Here is a 20,862-nt window from a genome sequence, read left to right as displayed (position 1 = left end):
GAAGTAACTGCTAGTGAATACTTATCATCTGTGTTGCACCCCACAAAGATTAGGCATCAGCATCTGAGGAGCCACTTCTGACCCCGTGGGGCTTACTGCTTCTCCTCCCCTCCCCCCTTTTTTTTAAGAAAAAAAAATTTTCATATAGTTTTAGTTTATAAAATTTTTTTTCCAGCTTGCAGCTTCTCTTTCACATGGGAAGAAATTTTTCTGTGGACTTCTATGGTACAGTGTATCTTGCAAAGATATTCTTTGTGGAAGGGTTAGCAGCCAGTAAGCAGCAGTGGCTGTGGCTTTAGATAGTAGCTCTATTGACAGCTGCTGAAAATGGAGCTGGGCTGTTACACTGTCGTAAGGGTAGACAGTCTTCTCTCACCTGCTTTCTGGGCTAACGCATTAAGTCAAATGCAATTTAAAACAGCACTGCTTTTCTTGCAGAAACCCACTCTGCTATCAAAGGCTCAGAACACTTGCCAGCTCTACTGCAAAGAATTGCCCCGGAGTCTGGAACAGCAGTTACAGGAGCACAGGTAAGAAGCTTTCGAACTATGCAGATAAGTTTTTTATTTTTACTCTCAAGAGTAATAAAAGAACTGGAACAACCTTTGTCCACTTAGAAATTCTTCGAAAAACAAAATCTTTGCTTTAAGATTTAAAAGAATGACTTGTGTCCTTACAAAAGAGGTACAACAGTCCTGTCACGTCTTTACAAGTTTGAGCTCTTTATCAGCTAACACGACTAGGGTGCAGGTGAACCACACGCTTCATTTAGCACTAATGGGCATATAGAAGCAGAGGAGGAAACTACCCTACTACTTAGGTTGCACTTAATTTCACCCTCATCCTCCCAACCACCCACTGTTTATAACCTACTTATTGCAGTATTTACCATAAGTCAGAACATGGATCTTGTATTTCTGCCTCCTGGGAGGCCCTGCAGTCAGTGAGGTATTTCCTGTCTCATTCCCATGACCCAGTAATTTTACAGTAGAGTAAATCACCCTTTTCTGGTCATGTAAGATCAGTTTAGAAGTGACACTCGTCTAAAAAAGTTACAGTAAAGAGTGAATAGATTTGAAGTGTCCTTTTATAACTGTACATATTAGAGCAGACAAGATTTTAATGGCCACATCAAAGGGCTGTAAGCTCTTTATGAGCTGATCATTTGGTAATCATCAAACAAGTAAGCAAGATAGAAACTAAAGACAGTCCCTGAGTTTTGCAAAAGAATCACAGAAAGAGAAAGGAAAATAACCTAGTTACGTGCTGTCTAGAACAAAAGCACCAAGGAACAAAGGTATAAAAATACTACTCAATTTCAAGAAAGCATGCAATCTGCAATTACTTCTTAGCTTATGGCTGCTCCCAACAACTGTGGAGTTGATTAATCCTAATCAAGAACTGAACTAACAGTATTGAGAGCAGCTTGGTGTACTTTTAAGAACAGGAGGTCTGCACAGAGAACTAAAAGCTGGGAAGCAAATAGATTCATTTTCTGAATGCTGTCAGCTTCCATCAGTAGCAGGTTTCCTATTTCGGCATGCTTTGGGAGTCAGCTGGCAGGAGACCTCCACTTTGACAAATTCCTGTGATACAACAAAGGTAGCTATAACCTTGCATTGTGCTGTAAATTCTTACTGTTTGTAAAGAGTCAAAATCACGGAGTTTCATAAAAGTTCATAGGGAGCAGTGGGGTTCAGAGAAGAAGAATATGGGGGGAAGGAGACTTGGTTCGTTTCCGTTAGTAGCCAGCAATACTCAAGTCTTCAGTTTCACAGCGTGAAGCTCCCAGGCTTATAACACAAATACAGCACATCTTATTCTTAGCAAACAAAATTAAACAATGCATGGGGTTAACTTAATTGCACAGGAAAAATTCACTAGGCAACTCAAAAGGTTATCAAAAGGAGATTTACAAACTCAGCCTCTGCACATTTGCTGAAAGGTGAAGATTCTGCTCTGCTGTAAAACTTAATAAACAAGATTGCCCAGGAATTTTCCAATTCTGTACTTCACTCCCTGCTGGAACTGTTTGAGTGACTAGTGTGCAGGACTCCTACTGCACCTTAACACTTCAAAAGGCAAAAATAATTGCTGTTTATGTCCTTGATTCAGGCTGCATCAGAAGCGACTCTTTCTCCAGAAGCAGTCCCAGCTGCAGGCCTATTTTAACCAGATGCAAATAGCTGAGAGCTCATACCCAAGGTCAAGTCAACTGCCACTTTCCTGCCAGGAGGAGCAACAACAGCAGCAGCAGCAGCAATCAACCCAGTTCAGCTTGCAGCAGCCTCTGAGCCCTGTGATGGAGCCTTCCTCAGAACAAATGCAATACGACCCCTTCCTCAGTCAATACCAGAAGGTACAGTTGGATCCACTGCCACCCTCCCAGATCACCAGCTCATCACGGTTGTCATCACCAGTTCAGGTGCAGCAGCCACCACAGTCCTTACAATATTCGTATCAGACTTGTGAATTGCCTGTTGTCACCTCTTCTGAGCCAGACTACACAGACCAGTGCCAGTATTCCATGGACCCAGCACAACAGAGCAGTGTAGCATTGCCTGACAGCCAGAACAGCTCAGCATCTCATGAATCCCAGTCAAACTATGATGCATTAACCCTCTCGGAATTGCCTGGACTCTTTGATTGTGAAATGATGGAGACTGTAGATCCCCAGCACAGTGGCTACGTCCTGGTGAATTAAAACCATGGGGTGACTAACATGAGAGTGGAAGACAGAACAAATGGAGAAGCATGTGAATTTTTGGTTTTTGTTCCTACCCCAAAGTTCATGGTAAATTTTCACCCCTTGAATTAACAGGGGAACTAAAAATCCACCTGACTGGAGAAAAAGAAAAAGCAGGAAGTGGCAAGAAGTGTTTGGCCACTAGCTCCTCTTGCTGGTGGCAGGGGCTAGAGAACAGATAGTGCAGTTTCATCCCACAAAGAACTAGTTTGCATAGAAGGAGGCAAAAAAAGTGAATTTTAGAGGAAGGAACTAGCGCCTTCTAAAAAAATTGGGGAGTTTGTCAACATTCATCTAACATTCACTTGGAGAAATGAGTGCACATCATATTGTACTTCTTGACAATAAAAGCAATAGTTTTCATTGAAATTCAGGGTAGCTTTGGGTCTGTGCTGATGGCAACTGTAATACTCTTGAAACAGTAGCGTGAGGTGGAATTAAAGGAAAGTTGCACTTTGGCATCCAATTGCTGGTTAAGCTACTGATCTGGAACTACTCCATAGCAAGTGTCTGAGGTCACCAGGCATCTCAGGCAGCCTCCACTTCCTCCTGCTAGCAAGGAAACAGTATTTCCCAAGCCTGCCAAGGAACTCAAACTCTTCCACTAAGGGAAGCTTCTGGATCTCTGCTAAGTGACATCTTGACTCTGTCAAGAGATACCTGGAACTGACACAGGGCACCACAGTGGTTTGTAGAGACCTCTGGGTGGGGATCAGAATACTAAAGGATAAGCTAACAGAGAGATAGCAGGTAAGAAGTACCATGAGAGAAAAAAAAAAAAAAAATAAATCGAGAGCTATAGCCAATGGCATTTAAAAAAAAAAATCCACCTGGGTGGCTTTTGAAATCAACCCTTTTGCAGGCTGGCCTTTGTGGAGGGCTCTGTCTTGGAGAAGTTCCAATCACTGGAAAGGATCCATCTGTCCTTCTGTTGCATTTTAAAAACAAGCAAACAAACTGTGTTTTGAATTTGCAGTATGTGTTGCTGGTGGTTTATTGAGCTTTGTATATTTGGACAATTATTTAGGGTTTTAGAACTTAAGGATAAAAACAATGAGCTTAAAAAACCCCCTGTGAAGTGATAGTGCTGTGCCTTTTTCAGTTCTTTATCAGCCTATATGCTTTTTCTGAAGAAAGTAGACAATACCCCATTTATATCCTTGCTATAGCCAAAGTCCCTTCAGAGCACATGTTCCACCATGTGGAACATAATGTTTAACTTTCTTAGTGTTTTGATTGTTCATGTATATATAACATTGAAAGTATTACAGCAATATTTAGCATCACGAACTGTTGATGTATCAACCATTTCAAGAACTACTAAACTCAACAAGCAGTTGTGTGTCCAGAACTTTCAGTCATGAAATGCAAGTCATAGGAGGATTGTTTAGGAATCTGCAGAAAGTTTAGATCTCTACTTTGGGTTTCTAAGTATTGTGGGACATTCCAGGATGACAGACAAACAAGGCTCACAGCTAGACAGTTCAGCCCTTTTCTGAGCAAACATTAAGCACAATTGCAGATTCATTAAAGCACAAAGAATGGCAGAGGAACTGTGCTGATCACCTATGTAGAAAACACCACTGTGTGTGGGAAAGTTTGGCGAGGAGGGTCTTTGATACTACAAATATGAGGATGTAGAAGGGTGGACAGTCAGCCAGCATTTACAGCAATAAGACCATATTTAAACGTGGAATAGTAGGCTTTCAGTCACTGCATTGTGGGCTGTGTGAAGGAGGGAGGAATAACAACTGCCAGAAGGCGCCTTGCTTCCCGTGTACTACACTTGGAGAGGCAACTCCTATTGCTACGTAGCCTGCTCTGATACTGGCCCAGTTGTGCAGCTGTACTCAGTCCATAAGTGCTCAGCTTCTACCTCTGGTATCACAGTGATTCTCAAGGCATCACCAAAGGAGAGTTTAAAAACAGGGATCACATCCATACGCTACTTACGTGATACAAGATTAAAGGAGAGCTTTCTAGCCCTCTTTAATAGCCGAGATGATAGAAAACCTGAGATAAAAACCTTATTGTGTGTTTTCCCTTCAAAAGGAAACTTGACTGGCACAGTAAACACCTATGAAACACAGAAACCCCTTAAGTGACTAACAGAGGGAAAGAGCTTGACAAATACTGCAGCAAAACAGACCAGGCATTTCACTACTGCAAAAAAAGGAAAAGAGGCAACAGTGTCCCATCCTTTCATTCCTTCTTCCCTACCCCACAGCATAACGAACACTTCTGGAATTTTAATATCTGACCAAGCACTCAAGGAACTGCAGTGAAACGGGCTACACAACACCTATGGAGACAGGCCCAGTTCTGCTCCAAGGAGCTGGGTTACTGCTATAACTATAACCACTTCCTTCCCCATCCAACTCCAGGATACTGCACGTTTCAGGACTCAAAGATCAAAGTAATTCTGTTCTTGAGTCCTGCGATTCATTTATCAGAACGTGCCAACTAGTCTAAGCTCCTTTGAGCTTTGCAGTGCTGGTAAAGGGGAAGTTACACTGTTCTTTAATGTAGTTTAGACCGACTCTTCCCCTCAATCAAAAGCATATTTAACATTTCATGTAATTTCCTTAAAGCCAGTTAGAATAAAAGGCTTCTAATGCCTTCTAATATGGCAGAGTATCCATTGGGCACCACTTCGTACTACTTTGAAGTGGCTTTTTTGTTCAAATCTGTAATGTCTGACATTAGAGAACTGTGTACACTACTGTTAGAGAAATTACTAGCTTTATCTTGTATTACAGACTCCTTTGAAGAGACTTTGGTGTGATGTATATGGGGTAAAAATTTCATATGGAGAAAAGTGCAATATGTGTGTGTGTGGTACGTTCTTTAATGTATTTTTTTAAGGAGTTAGAGGGTTTAGTCTCTGCTTTGGGATAAATGCACTAGTTTTGTGAGCTCCAGTTTGGCAAGTTCATCTGTAGTATTTACATGCAACTGATATGCTGGACTCTGTAAAGCAATTACAGTGTATTAATACAAAATAAAGAAATGTGTATTTCATTTTTAAATCCCTAGTGAGCTAAAGCAGCCCCTGCCTCTCTTGTTTCCTTAGCAGCCTCTTTACATATTATATTGAGGTTATTTTCTCTCTGAGGCACCAAGCTACCAATGACAAAAAAGAAAATTAATGTCTACTGCAAAAACTGGATTTTCTAGACTGAAGTTTACTTCCCATCATTGACATACTTGGGGTAGTTGATTCCACTGACTTTTGAAGGCAAATATGAATGGACAAAGGATTCCAATAGCTTCAACAAAAAAAAGTTGCATCTCTTTACTGCCTGCTGTGCTACAGAATGTCAAACACTTCAGGACCATGCCTCCAACACAGGCAAGGTCATCTGTCAGTGGTGTATCACCTTGACTTAGGAAGAGGAATGTTATTCCCCAAACTACTATCAGTTTTGACATTCTTCCACATTAATCAGTATACACTACCCAACAGGTGATACAAAAGCAGTTTAATTCTGATCATATAATGCTAAACCCTAGGAACACTGTGTGAAGGGTTCAGGGGCTTGGGTACTGCCAGAGGGAATCCATCGTAATTTCCCTAGAGGTGTAATCACAGCGTGCCACTACATCATCCCATGCTCCACTGAGAAGTACCAGTCTGAATTTGACCAGAAAAAGCACTTACAGGAGGAGCTTCTTGGGATCAGAATTATTACCTCACAGAAAGAAATGAGATTTTTCTTTTAGACATCATAGTGGAACAGTTTCTCCAAGACTCCCAAGTTACTGTGAAATTGTTGAGGTTACATTTTTTTTGTCCATCTCCTGTTACATCAAGTGCAATTAAAAGAAGATTGTGTTCACAAGAAAGATCTGTTTACATGCTTTATCCAACCTTCCACATTACCTTTACCTGTAAAAACATTCCTTCTCTGTACGTCCTCTCAATATTTGTTTTAGCAATTCTGCAATAAAGTAGTTTGGGACGGGATGGAGGAACCTCAAAAAATTAAAATCAACTCTTTGCTGGGAAGAACTCCTCAATTTCTCACTAGAAGAAACAGACCCAAATAAAAACACTGTCCTAAACTGTTTGAATTAAACGCTTCTCTGTAGATAAAAGGCTGCAAAAAAAATAGGATAAGTCCCTTTTAACAGCTCTTCTGCATACCTTAGGAGCAGTTGTTAGGGAACTGAGAGCAGGTTTTTTGAAGTTCCTTAGGTAGACTGGACAAAACCAACTGGATTAGTACAACAGGTATGGTTATACCACGCGGTGTCACTTACAACGGTTGTATTTCCATAGGTGTACGAGACTGGGTTGGTTGCAAATAGGTGTCAGTACCACATGTGGATTTTACTGACTGTTCCTAAATTAACAGAGTTTTGGAAGGCTACTCATGCTACAGCAAGTTACAGCTAGGTCCTACTGAGCTAGTTATGCTACCAGCTTCCAGGAGTCCGTATTTCTGCAGTCCACATACACATTGTTTAAGGCAGACAAAAGAATCAAGGCACTGCAGTCTTTTGTAGAGACTGGAAAACTTCATGCCACAAGATTGTTACGGGACTTTCCACTTTCATTAATAGAAGACTCATTCAAAATTAATTCAGGTGAGATCAAAAAACAGGAGGCAAAGTTGAGGAAAATTTTTCTTCTGGGGAATCAGAAACAATAAGATTACCTATGTTTTCAGCTCTCCCTCTGCTCAGACAGCAAGTTTGAATGGGCCTGGAAGAGACCTCCCGAGAAGAAAAGCCCCACTCCCAAGAATAGAAGACGACGTAGATATTCAGGAATTGCATCCTGTGAACTACTTTCCTTAAAACCTTTCACCCTGATCTGCGGGGTAATAATAGGCTTACTTTGACTTAGCCTAAGACAATCTAGGACTTTCCTCTTAGAAAAGAGGCTTCCTTCCTCTAGAACTATAAGCAACAGCAGTGAAAAATTCATCTTACGCCGTTGCTTGAAGCATTACACCACTGTCCTGTTGAGGGTGAAAACTGAAAGGGAACTGTATCTGTTCTCTGGTAGTTTAGGCAGAAAGTTTACCTTCACAGAGAAAATGGGCAACTCCAGAAGAGGCTCTGTTGAAAAGCAAAATACCATGCTCTTCACAGAGGGAGCATCAGAGAGCAGAAGATAACATATGGAAGAACTGTAGTGTTTTCCCTGGGACTGCAACAAGTTACATGACATAAAAGGTCATGATGTGTGTGTATATGTGAAAAACATCTCACCAGCTCTTTTCTCAGCATCACTAGCAACACTTGTGACCCTCAGGGCCTCAGGGTTTATCAAAGAAACCCTTCCAATAGGAAGAAGGGTGTGATGCTCAGAGATGTCAAGCAAAAATTAGTGTAGTACCCAGCAGATTCACTTATCCCACACCAAAACTGCTGCATTTGTGTAGCAAAGTCAGATACAACTGGCTCTGGGCAGCTGCAGCTGAGCAGTTGGTATGATGCACTGAGACACAAGACACTTTGCAACAGAATTAGTAGTTTGGTTTGCAACAGTACTGACCAACTGACTGATCACCTTCCACATTCCCATGAATCAAAAGTGCCAAGAAGCCTTTAGACTGTGCACTCGGACAGGATACCAGTAATGCTGTGCCTTAACTCTACACCAAGCTCAACACATCCAGTGTATCTCTCTTGGCTGCTTTCCCACATACCCTGCTCTTCTGCTGACATCTAAAACTCCCGATAGTCTTGGGCAACAACCCCAGTGAGAAGGGTGAAGCCCTGTATCTGCCTGCGTGCCCTGCTCAACCACGGGCCTCAGCCAGAGATCACAGGATGACTCAGGCTGCACAGAGACAGGGACTGTTGGTCACTCCTCCAACAGCACCACAAACAGGCTACATGCAGGACAGGAAAAAGGAACGCAGACACACTTTCCCATACAGACATAGTCTTTCACTGCTAGCAGTCAAAGCAAAACCCAAGAAGGTCACACCTTAAGGGGTTACCTCAACTAACCTTACAAACTGTCTGGAAGACACTTCCCCTCCCCCCAAGGCTAAGCCCTCCTTATCCCAGTGGAGACAGGAGAAAGCCCTCCCCCTCACTGGGATAAAGTCTGACTTACAGACTAGGTCAGAGCCTTTAAATCCCTTGCAGAGTTGCAGAGCACAGCATTTCTCTGCTGGGCCTCAGGCCAGCAGAGCTTTCCTTTTCAGTGTTATCTGGCTGACAGTGCTCATTTAAGTCCCTGGCAGATGGATCAGCAGCAAGGCTATCACAGGAACACAATACACACGAGGTAGCGGCCGACTATCAGCACAGTTTATGCGTGGGGTGAAATCAGAACGCGTACACATCTCTTCTGCTGATTAGGCTTTTACAATCTGAGGGTAGCTTTAAAACTGTGTCTGAATTCAGTGCATAACATCTCTGTGGGTGTGAGCTTCAGCCTCTGTTCACCTTGCACCAGTGTCCCAAACGCATTCAGGATAAGCCTTGAAAAGCTTCATCCCCAAGTCCTTTTGGTATAGAACAAAGCAAGGGTGGGGGGGGAAGGTCAGTTGAAGGAAGAGTGGAGAGAAAGCCCATGAAAGAACTGGTGCATTAGAGAGAAAGGGTGAGTGTCTAGGAGATGGTTGCAGGAGTAGATAGCCCGAGATGGCAAATACTCCCAATGACAGCTCAAAAAGACACAAGCCCTCACCCACACAAAAACCTGCTCCTCTGCACGTACAGAGCAGAAAGGACTTCTGCAGACCAGAACACAGACACATGGCCAGAACAGCGATACAGCCAACAGCTGGAAGCTTTAGTCCTGCGAGGCTTCAGCCAAATCTAGACACTGTTCCTCCTAGTACAGGCAGATTTGTGTACTTGGATAGGTGAACAGCACCAAACAGCAACAAGGCTACATGCATCTACCTGGAGCTGTACTGACTTGGGCACTGGAAGGACACACCTCCCCAGCTGCAAAACTGTTGGCCAGTTTCCTGATACAAGGCAGGAGCAGGTTTGTCAGCTGAAGTCTCCCTCCCTCCCCAGCTCTGCTTGCCGAGATACTAACTTGGGATTATCTGAAATATCATAGACAAGCTCCAGAGCTCAGTGTAATCTTCAGATAAACAGCACTGTCCAGTCCTGTGCTACTCAGAGGAACACTCCACAGCCATGCTTCTTCCCAGGTTGTGTTGAGCCCTCCACCACCTACATGCAAAGCCTGCACACAACACCCGTGCTGGCTTGCACTTTGCTCACACGTCAGGGAATTGTGACACCGGGAGCCAAACATTATGGCACTGACAGGAGTCATCTGCTTTACAGCAGCAGCCAGTGCAGGACCGTTTGCATGCAAATACAAGATAGTTTCCTCTCTACAGCTCCTCCCAAGAGGCAAACTTTCTCCCACAGTAAAACATCAGGCCCATAAAAGCAAGCACCGAAATAATAAATGCTTCACCTGTCCTTGACAGGTCCAACACCCTGCAGCACAAACAAGGACAAGTTTTATTTCATGCCTACTGCTGAGCATACCTTCATCTAACCCTTGTGAGGTGGCAAATGCAATCAACAAAGCAGAGCTTGAAGAGCAGTACGCAAGCCTGGCAAAGCTCTGTTGCAGGCCACGAGAGAGACTTCGGAGATTTTATCTCCCGATGATATCATTTTTTCATTGGCACTACATGCTTTTTAGATTCAGTTCTTCTGGAGGCTGAGTTGAGAAGGGGCAAAGGAGGAGATGAGGGGACTATTCCCCTCCTGCTGCCCACTGTCTAGAGAAACGTGACATAAACATGAAGGCTGATGTGAATGGAGAATGAATGGGAACATCCAGGTGTCAAAGCACCAAAAGGAACACAGTGTGGGAGAAGGGCTTTAAGAATAGAAGGTGTAGGTGGCATCTAGATTAACAGGACATTTGGATCCCAGCACATGGTGAGTTAATCCTGACAGCTCACAGAATAAGCAGGGGGGTAGAGGACTGAAGCAGATTGAGAGATTGATCCCCATTAGCTCCTAAAGGGGTTGAAAAGTACAACCCAAACCAGCATCTCACCGCCAATCCAAGAGACATAAGGAGGATGCCATAGGCATCACCCCTGTCTTCCACCTCCATCACTGCAAGGAATCCTGACCAGATCACAAGGATACACACATCTCAGTTCTTATGAGCATGTGGGCAGGGGAGTACAAGCGAGATCAAGTGTATTTTAAATTGAAATCATTTTCCCTCTTGGAAGACCTTATATTGTTGCAACACTGTTTTCTATATTAACTGAACAAGAACACAAGGCATAGGTGGAATGTGTGTAGAATTGCTGGACAACACAAAAGGGAAACACATTCTAGGCTTTATGCTATGGCTGGTTTAGGAGATTTAAGAAAAACAAACCAGCCAATCTTATCCTAATGGCTGTTATTTCCAAATAAGAATGGAGCTGATGGGCAGAGGGCTGCATTAATTGCAAAACTCAATTCTATTTTTTTTTTGTAAGTAATCACCACATCAAATAGCAGCTGGATCTGCTTAAATAAAGAGTTGGCAGTCAAGTCAGATGTGCACATCCAGAAAGGCAGAGGGCTGCATTGTGGAAATTAGCTAGTAGATCTGAAAAGGCTCAATTAAGTTTATGTTCACACACACAAAAAAAAATTTGCAAGGACTCAGGTAATTTATCCCCAAAATGGACAGAGTGGGTAACCTCTTTAAGGGTTCTTCAAAGATGTTTCTGAAGGAACTGATCCAAGAGGAGGAATAACTGGTAATGGCTGTTAGTTTGGCACAACAGAAACAAGAAGACCAAGGCAGACAGGAAAAGAAGGAATTGATAAACTGATGTCATAACATGTTACATGATAACTAGAAAAAGACAAGTTAAGTAGCAGTGTGGAACAGCTTAGATAGAAACAGGTGCCAAGAGATCGGGTCCAAAATTGAAATGTGCAGAAGAAGAGGCAAGACAAAGACAAGTCACCTCCCTGTGCCACCCCAGCAGGCTGTCAGACTGTGTGCACACTTACAAGTACATCTTAAGTGGACAAAAACAGCCCATGGCAATGAATATTGCCTGGTAGCAATTCCATTTTTGGAAGGGTTTCAGAGCCTTCCAGTATTCCTGTGTGAGAAATAGGAGACTCTGGTGTTGTTTGAAGTTGACACCCAAAACACCCACAATCTACAGGCTAAATGGCAAGGCCCTTTTGTAAATATAAACAGATGAGCCTCTGGCATTTAATACAAACCCTCCTTATAAACAAATACCACAGGTGAAGGAAGACGCAAGAAAGAAACTGGAGCAGGACCATCAGCAGAGGCAAAAAACACATAGGGAGAGGGGAGGGAGAAAAAAAAAATCCGATGTGAAAGGTTCACCAGTCAAGGGAAGCTCGTTCTCTCCCGGTGGGGATGGATATGCCTCTTACTGTTAACAGCAATTGCAAAATAACGAGTGTTTCTGCCTCCACTGCTTTAGGGATTATAGGAGGCGACTGCAAAGCATCTGTACTATTGCTCACACCAAGATACAGAGAATAACACTGTGCCAGTGACTAAGGTTTCCAAGTCTAAAGAAATATACTCTTTGTGGACTAAACATGATACTAACCTTGTTTGTACAGGTTATTTGATTCTCAGTGCTTGAAAAATCAGTAGAAAAAAGAGTAATTATAACAGATTATGAACATCCAGACAGACTAAGAAATTTTAGGTTAATCTGACTGTAAAATCCCAAAACAGAGTGGAAATTGAAACCAGGGAAGAGACATGTCTAGCTCACAGTATCCTCTATTTTAAAAGGCCCCTAATGAAAAGTCAAACCTGCAGTTTCAGCAACAGAGAATACCATTCAGTGCCAGTAATTTACTATCCACAAACTGACATCAAACAGCAAAACTATGTGTTATGGTAGAAACTCAACAAATTTTACCAACAATGCAAAGTTAACCCTGGGCACTTGGAGAGTAAACAGTGCGGGCTGGGAGGGGAGTAAAGATTGAGAACCTGAAGCTTGTCAGCTCCTAAAGGGGTCATCAGGTCTATCCAAAACCTGCACATCACCACCAATCTAAGAATAACCAGAGACGCAAGCAGGATGCCCTAAGGCACCATCCCTGTCCTCAGCCTCATTGCAGGGAATCCCAGACAGACCACAGGGATGTATACACATTATGACACCACGCTCAAGAGCATGTGGGTACAAGGGTGTAACCGATTCTAGTCAGGCTTGTTTTAAAATAAAATCACCTTCCCTTCCTATAAGGACTCACACTGTGGTTTGCTGTATTGCCACAGCATTATTAACTGCCACTGTTTTTAAACAACACAGCTTATGTGCGGGATCTTCCCTCTCCCACCAGCCAAAGACTGCAGGAGTATGCAACAGGAACATTTGTTACCTCACAAAGCTACAGAAATGAGAGGGGCAGTTCAGTACATGGTTCACAGTGGCTCGATTCAAAAACTCTGCAAACCCAGGCAGACAGCTCTGCTCTGCTGCAGTTACACTCAGCTCACATCAAAGCAGCTTTTTCTAACCCAAACTGCCAGAGCCATACTTTTTAATCAAAGCTGAGACTGAAGCACACAACAGCAACACTGCATGACAATACCAGGATGCCCAAAACACTCTGTCCAGGACCAACCTGCTGCTAAAAAGAAAATGGAATTAATGCTGTGAGACACACTGATTTCTCCTTGTTCCTCTACAAGCATTCCTATCAATAAAAGGCTCTTCAGGGAAAGGAGACTCATACACCAGATCTTACCTTTCCAATTCATTTCAAAAGTTCTACCTGTCCCATTTTTCCAGAGCTTTCCAGCAAGGATTCAATACAATATCCCTAAAGGGAAGGCTCCCTTTCCCACAGAGCTGTCACTCAGTGTTAGGAAAGAGTTTAAATATGGTGGTTTGAGAAGAGATCTCTTTGCTTAAAAAGGTACTTAAATGTGGTAATTTTCTGCAAGGAAAGTACCATAATATGGTTTTATGTAATAGTCCCTGCTGAACTGACTTCCCAGCAAATAAAGGCTACAGTGTTTTGATAAGAATCCATGTGGTGTTGGTTTGCAGAATAGGAGCAAAACGAGTTGCACACGGAAAGCTAATAGGAGGTTTGTTCCCAAAATACTCACAAATGGACATTTACTTAGTTGAGAATTATACGCTGAGTTCTGGAAAGGTTAGGCGCATTTAGGGAGTTCATGAGCTCTCTGCAGCATGTCTCCTGCAGGCTGCTATAGCGGAGAGAAGCTGAGAGCGTGCAGCTGCTGACGTCAATAGGGTAAATAATACCATGTACTGAAATCACCTGGGTGTGCATTACCCTTTCCACAGAGCCTGCTGAGCACACGGGGCTGCAGAGCAGTCTGGGAAGCCCAGGTGTCTGCTCACATGGAAAATGCTGCATCAGATAAGTAAATATTCTCCAGGACCACCACCCCCAAACAAAAAATACATACATTGAGCTTCTCAGGACTCAGCATTATCTCTCTTTGAAAGCACAGTATACAGCACCATCGCTCAGTTGATGTACCAAGAGCCAGGTACTGCGATACACAGATGTCGAAGAGCAAAAAGGCAGCTTTCCCTATTCCAGGACAAGCTGTTCTGTTTGCAATTAGCAGCTGACATTTTAGTCACTTAGAGAGGCCACTTTGATGCTGGTCTGGAGAATCAGGAGCTTACAGGTCCACAAAGTCAACAAAGCTCCTTTTTATGGCTCTGCAAGACCCTGGGTCCTCTCCTTCAACAAGCCAGCCCACCCAGCCTGGCCTGCATGAGGGACTCACCGCAACCAAAGGGAACTGCACAGCACTTCTGGCCAGCAAATATTGTCAGGGTCTCAGACCACAGCACCCAGAAAATGGTAGGTACAGTAACAGCAGATACTGTAGGCAAGTAACTCTTTAAATACCTATAAAGACAGAATCCCCTCCACCTCCACTCAGAAAAACAGTGCCAAATCTGGAAAGTAAGTGCACACCATCTCCCAAACCCCAGCCCAGCACCCCAGCCACTAGGCCACACTTTCTGCAACAAGCTGGGTCTGCTGCCTTCAGAGCAGGCAGAAAAGGAGCTAAAGCCAGTGGTCCTGCCTGTCAAGAGTTCAGGCATGCACTCCCAACCCCAGGCTCCCAGCCTTGCAGACTGTAAGCTCCAAGTGTATCAGTGTATCTGCGGTGAAGAGGGAAACAACAACTGGAACCACCACGCAAAGAACCTGGCTTTAACCTCCTTCCCTGGATATGCCTGCTATGAGCAAAAGCAGGACAACATTATTATTAATGCAGCAAATTAGCAGCTGAGTCTTGTTAGCACTGCTCGTATCACTGCAGCTGCATTAAAGGCTGTTAGAGAGACGTATGAATTATTCACACTAATCAGGGTGCTGACAGCAAGATCTGGGGGCCCAGCCAGGGCAGTGGCTGCAGCTTCCTGCCTGCAGTACCTTGTCATGACTGGAGGCCAGCTGCTCTACTTTCTTGACAAGCATTTCCTTGGAGCAGTTGCCATGTCAACACATCTGTCTAGGCCATCCTACTTGTCAAAAAGTTTAAGGTAATTTAGCACAGAAAGCCAAGGAAGGTTCTGAAGTGCTTTAACCCTTTTGACACACTAAGCAAGCTCTTCCCCAGGAAGATGGCTGGAGCAGCAGCAAGCCAGAGAGAAGTTGCAGAGCTGCTGATGGAACACAAAGTAGCTGCTGTATTTACCCTGCCAAGGGATCCACCAGCTCCTCCAGATGCAGTAAGGTAAAAAACACCCACCAAGCAACAACAGAAACACACACAAATACAAAACCCCCAAAAACCCAAAAGCTCTATACTAGGAGTCCTGGTCCAGCAGCAATTGCCTCAAGCCCAAGTCACTGAGGCACAAACCAGATCACCTTGTGCCCAGCAGCAAGTGGTTCCCACTCAGCATAAGCAGCAGGCTCACAGAGAGGCACACTCTGCACATCCTACTCTTAACCTTAGAAAAACATGCCCACAGCCAGGATACCTGCACACAGATCTCCCCACTGTAAGGCTTATTGTTACAAGGCATATCAACTCAGGTTTCCCCATTTCTATCCACAAGGTAAATCACCCTTTTCCAACAAGCACAGCAGATCACTGCAGGTCTCTGTGAGCATCCCCCAGCCGCAAGATGATGCTGTGGTATCCAGACCCTCAGCCTCTGCTCCAACAGAGTCAAGTCCAGCAACCTCCAATGACCTGCATGTCTCCAGACAAGCCTGGCCCAAGGACTAGGTTAGGCCAAGTCAAACCAAACGCCGGGTGTGCGCTCCTGAACCAAGCACACATGCACATGAGACCCTGCTCCTCCCTGGACCTGTTTTACAGATTGCACTACCCTGAAGGAGCAGCTACACCTGGCACCAAAGTGTTGAGGCTCCTACCAAGCTGAACAGGAGAAGCTACGCCTGTATGTTTGTTTACAGCATTGTCTGTGAAAAGTCAAAACACACTTTCTGTTTCCCCAGAAAGCCTCTAACAAGAGTGAGAACAAGCAAAATCCAACCAAGGTATCATGAAGGCTATTTTTCCCCTTAATACCTCGGGTTGCCACATATCACTCTGATGCCAAGCTCTCGTTAAATAAGCAAGACCCTGACCTCCTCCTAGAACCACACAGCTTTAACCTTTAGCCTTTCTAGTTTAAACCAGGCCCTTAACCTCTGCCTCCAAAGACACTCTTGTGGCCCCAAGCACTTCACCTTGTTTTATTAATGTTTATTGAAATTAATCCCATATTTGAGGAGAGGCCAGATCTCTGATTCATACTGCCAGTCTAAAAAGATTAGATGTTTCTCAGTTCTCCAGAACTATTTACCCTAAATATTGATGAATGATTAATTAACTGGTTAATTAACTGGTGCATTTAATACTTCACAGAGCAAGATGGACTTGGAAGGCAAACGCTGTGAGTGCCATTCATTTCAACAGAAACAGTTACACTGACAACAGGAATTTTGGGGAAGGCTTTCTAAAAATCACCATCAGGAAAGCTCAACACAACCTACTCCAAAGAGCCTACAAAGACAGTCTGCTCCCTGAGCAAGCATTTCTTGAGCTCCAAGACGCCCTGATAACTCCCTTTTGACGTGCTCAGATGACGTGAGTTGATCAAGATAAACACACAGACCCAGCAACAGCAAAAAACCAAGGCAGCTCATACATGTATTACCCTTGACTCAGAAATGGAGGCTGAGTAAAAAGTACAAAGTGCAAGAAATACCCATGCATTTTTGCTTTATTTTGAACATGTTGCCTAGAGCCTGGCATGACATACCCAGATTTTTGTCTTTCCCTGCGGTATTCATCCCAGAATACCAGTCTTTAAAAGGGCTGATTTTTATATCAACAGTTCTTAGAAGCCACAATGGCTTTTTTTTTTTTCCCCTCCAAAAGAATTAATTGTAAACTGCCTAAAAATAAGCCTGGAAAAACTCAGAAGGGAAAGCAACGTCAGCTTCTGGCAGCTTTATTACAGCACTCTTTGTACTGCGTGGCCTCCATTGTTCCTAGCTGGGTCACTGGGGGATGGGGGAAACCTATTTTACAGGCCAAGAGACCTCCTGTAGTCACTGAGCAGCTCAGAGACATTCAGTTATAAAGCAACAAAGGCAAACAGCTACACATTTCACCTAGTAACCAACAGGACCTATACTTAGTAGCTACTTCTCCACAGCAACCCTCATCTCTGAAATCAAGTCACCTACATAAACAAGGGCATCCTATTTTCCCTGCACAGAGAGCAGTGGTTATTGGTATCTGACTGTAGGTTTCCAGGAACCACCTCCTAGGAAAGGCTAGAAGCCACTCGGGGCAGGTACTCTTGAGTCTGTACAGTGCCCAAAGACACGTTACAAACAGGATACAGAAACACAGCACCAGCATTACTGGTTGTGGTTATATGAAATCACTGGTGCTGCGGAGCCCCATCCTTTCCACCAAGTACAGCCACATCTCACACAGCACATGCTCTACATAGACCCAGAAAAAACAAGGCTCCCTGCAGCCAGAGATGCAGCTCTCCCTATCCTGCCAACACGCCAGCCCTCAATCCTGTCAGACAGTGACCTGCTTCAATCAGTAGAGCACCTTTCTGAGCCTTTGGAGCCCCCTCAGCCACACTTCAACTGCCTCCCCCTTCCCAGCCAGCCCTTCTCCCAACACCCTTCCACCCACAGTCAAACCCCATGTCTTACCTCCATGCCTCTACCAGCAAACCCATACAGCACACAACCACCACATACTCTGCCTACATCCAACTCAACCACAGAGAAACTTCTAGAGTGCTCAGTGCCACCCAGGTGGTGGCAATCAGGACTTTTTAGCAGCAGCCAGGCAGGCACAGGTGCTCCAGAAGCAGAGACTGAAGATTGGTAGTTGTGCTCTCACCTGCCCAGAGGGCCAGGGTGCCCTGCATGGTCTGGCTGCTGCACACCTGCAACAGGTTACATGTCCTAGTGGTGTTCTTGGTGCAAAAGTCACTGGGGTAAGGCTGACATGATTCAAACATCAGTTTTAGCAAGCACAAAGGAGAACTCTGGGAAGAGACAACGTAATGCACATAAAAAGCTTGCTTATTACCAAATCATAGAATCACAGAATGGTTTGGGTTGGAAGGGACCTTAAAGATCATCTAGTTCCAACCCTCTGCCCCGGGCAGGGACACCTTCCTCTAGCCCAGGTTGCCCAAAGCCCCGTCCAACCTGGCCTTGAACCCTTCCAGGGAGGGGGCAGCCACAGCTTCTCTGGGCAACCTGTGCCAGTGTCTCACCACCCTTACAGGGAAGAATTTCTTCCTTACATCTTCTTTCTAATCTGAATCTGCCCTCTTTCAGTTTAAAAGTGTTACCCCTCATCCTATCCCTACATCCCCTGATCAAGAGTCCCTCCCCATCTTTCCTGTAGCCCCTTTAAGTACTGGAAGGCCGCTATAAGGTCTCCCCAGAGCCTTCTCTTCTCTGGGCTGAACAACCCCAACTCTCTCAGCCTGTCCTCATAATGCCCTAGTCTGTGGAGAGCATCCACTCAGAGCGTGATGATGGCATCTAGGGTTTGGGTCATAAAATAGAAAAAAGGATGCTGCCCTCACAGGCACTATTCCTATGCAAAGACCTTCCCACAACCAGCAAGGACCCCGGGATCTGGGTCATGCTGGGTTTCACACAACAGTGCAGAACACACTCCTCTAGCTCTCTACAACATAGCATTTTTTCTGGAGTGAAGACAGCATGTGAGGGGTTAATGGGCTAGCACACCAATTCAGGCTGTATCTAAACTGAAAGAAAATTGACCAAAACATTTCTTAAGAGGAGAGGCAGACAACGGCCAGTAGCATCTGATCTTCTGCTGCCAACAGGCAGTTCAAGCACCCAGGATCAGCTGCTGTTAGTGCCCTTCTCCCTGGTTTTGAAGTAGGTCTCAGTCACAAGGCAGGCAAGGCCAAAAGGTTTCCTGGGAGGAATTTCTGTCTGAGGGCATTCTGGAGACAGTTCTACCAAGTCTGCAGTCTCAAAGGCTAGAAATTCTCTGTAAAGTAAAAATGTTTGGGTTTTTTTAAAAAAGCACAAAGTAACACTCCCTATTTTATAACAAAAGAAAATGTCCAAAACCTCAACACCAGCTCTGAGTGGTTTTAAAAATATAACTGGGAACAATCTGACTTTTCCAAAGAGATTGTGAGGATAAGGCCTTAGTCGTTAGTGACAAGCTTAGCTCCAGGCACCAAGGATATTTCCAAGGTCACGCAGAAACCCCCAACAAGTGAGATGGTGGGTAAATTCAGCAGAGTCACATATTCCCCACTGCTGCATGGCACTTTAATATGGTTTTGCTACACATTTCTGAGGGTTTCTCTGGAGAAGGTCCACCAATCCCCCCATTTATCCACAAAACAAGGTGAACGTTAGAGGAAGGCTGGGAGAACCGTGTGCTTAGTGAAACAATGATATCGTTCTGTGGGCCTGCAGCTGAGAACTTGAAGGATGAACTTGTCGGTTCCCAACAGAGAGAAACTGCTGCTAGCTGAAGGGCAAACTGCTGTCTGGGAATTACTGGAAAGCTGTGGTACCCAATGCTGAATGGCTCACTTTGAAATTATCCTGTAACTCCAGCTTTTCATGGCGATACCTTTGGCTCGCTGCGCAACTGTTCCTTCTCTGCAGTGATCTAAAAGCATTGACCTGCCTGCAGGGGAGTTGCTGGAGTCAATATAGGCATGCCTGAAAGACTGTTCCTTAGAGAACACAGACAGGAACAAAGCACCAGTTGGAACAGGGATGAGCAGCCCAAAAGGATAAGCCCCATAAAACAGGTTTTCCAGCTCTGGAAAGCAAGTTCACTGCCTGGTCTGCCTGAAGGCAGAGAGAAGCTTAAAATTTCTCAGCCTTGATTAATTTTAAAATGCTGTTTGTAAGAAATGTCCACGCCCATCACACAGTCTGCTTTAACAGCAGCTCCTTCACCAAGCACTTGCTCTGTGAATGATGTCACTGCCCAACAGCAAAGTCAACTCCATGCAGAGAAGGCAGCCTCTCAAATAATCATGCCTGGTTTCCCTTTTCATGCTGAATGACTTGTTTCTGTTGTACCTTCCAGGAAACAAATCCGTTAGTGGCTATTAAGAATATTCATCTAAATCAAGCAATCACAGCAGCTTAAATACACTCCTTTAGAGGCAGACCAAAAGCTCGAGTCCTCAGCAGCAGAGCTCTGGCTCCACTGAAGTCAGGCAAAAGTTCTACTTTCATTTCAGTGTTGAAGGATTTCATGCTTTGTCGTCAGTGAAGTGCAGACTTCGGAAGTGGGGCTGTTTCGAGAGCACTTGCCATTTTGTCCTGTTCCCACAAAGGAAGAAGCGTAAAACCATTTTGTCTTTACTGTTGCTCAGCAGGAACAAGAGAACTGAAGCAAAATGAACAGAGGGGTGTTTCCCACTTTCGCTAAGGTAGCTGTCTCAGAGCCAAGTGAAGGGTCCATAGCAGGGATTCAGGTAAACATTTCCTTTCTCACACCCAGCAGGTTGTGAGATGCAAGGGCAGTTTTCTGAGATACCTTTCATACAAAACCAAAGAGCTTTCATGAAAAATCTGAAATTCCACCAAAATCAAAGCCCTTGAACTGAGGAGACATCTGGCCTATCACAGCTGAAGCA

General features: G+C 44.3%; 2 protein-coding genes across 7 annotated transcripts in view; one reads left to right on the top strand and one right to left on the bottom strand.

Annotated features, from left to right (window-relative positions):
- SIK2 (salt inducible kinase 2) overlaps positions 1-5,773 on the top strand; it is a 59,530-nt gene extending 53,757 nt beyond the window's left edge. For all 3 annotated transcript variants that reach the window (XM_074848706.1, XM_074848705.1, XM_074848707.1), the window contains 2 exons: positions 439-530; positions 2,116-5,773. In XM_074848706.1, coding sequence (XP_074704807.1) covers positions 439-530; positions 2,116-2,704 — 681 coding nt within the window. In that variant the 3' untranslated portion in view covers positions 2,705-5,773. The remainder of the gene's footprint in view (positions 1-438; positions 531-2,115) is intronic.
- Positions 1-20,862, bottom strand: part of ALG9 (ALG9 alpha-1,2-mannosyltransferase) — a 126,294-nt gene that overhangs the window by 55,375 nt on the left and 50,057 nt on the right. The gene's annotated exons all lie outside the window — the stretch shown is intronic.

This window comes from Strix aluco, chromosome 23, assembly GCF_031877795.1.
Source record: "Strix aluco isolate bStrAlu1 chromosome 23, bStrAlu1.hap1, whole genome shotgun sequence".
Lineage (NCBI taxonomy): Eukaryota > Metazoa > Chordata > Aves > Strigiformes > Strigidae > Strix > Strix aluco.
The sequence above is the reverse complement of the archived record's forward strand: the minus strand, read 5'-3'. Positions and strand labels throughout refer to the sequence as shown.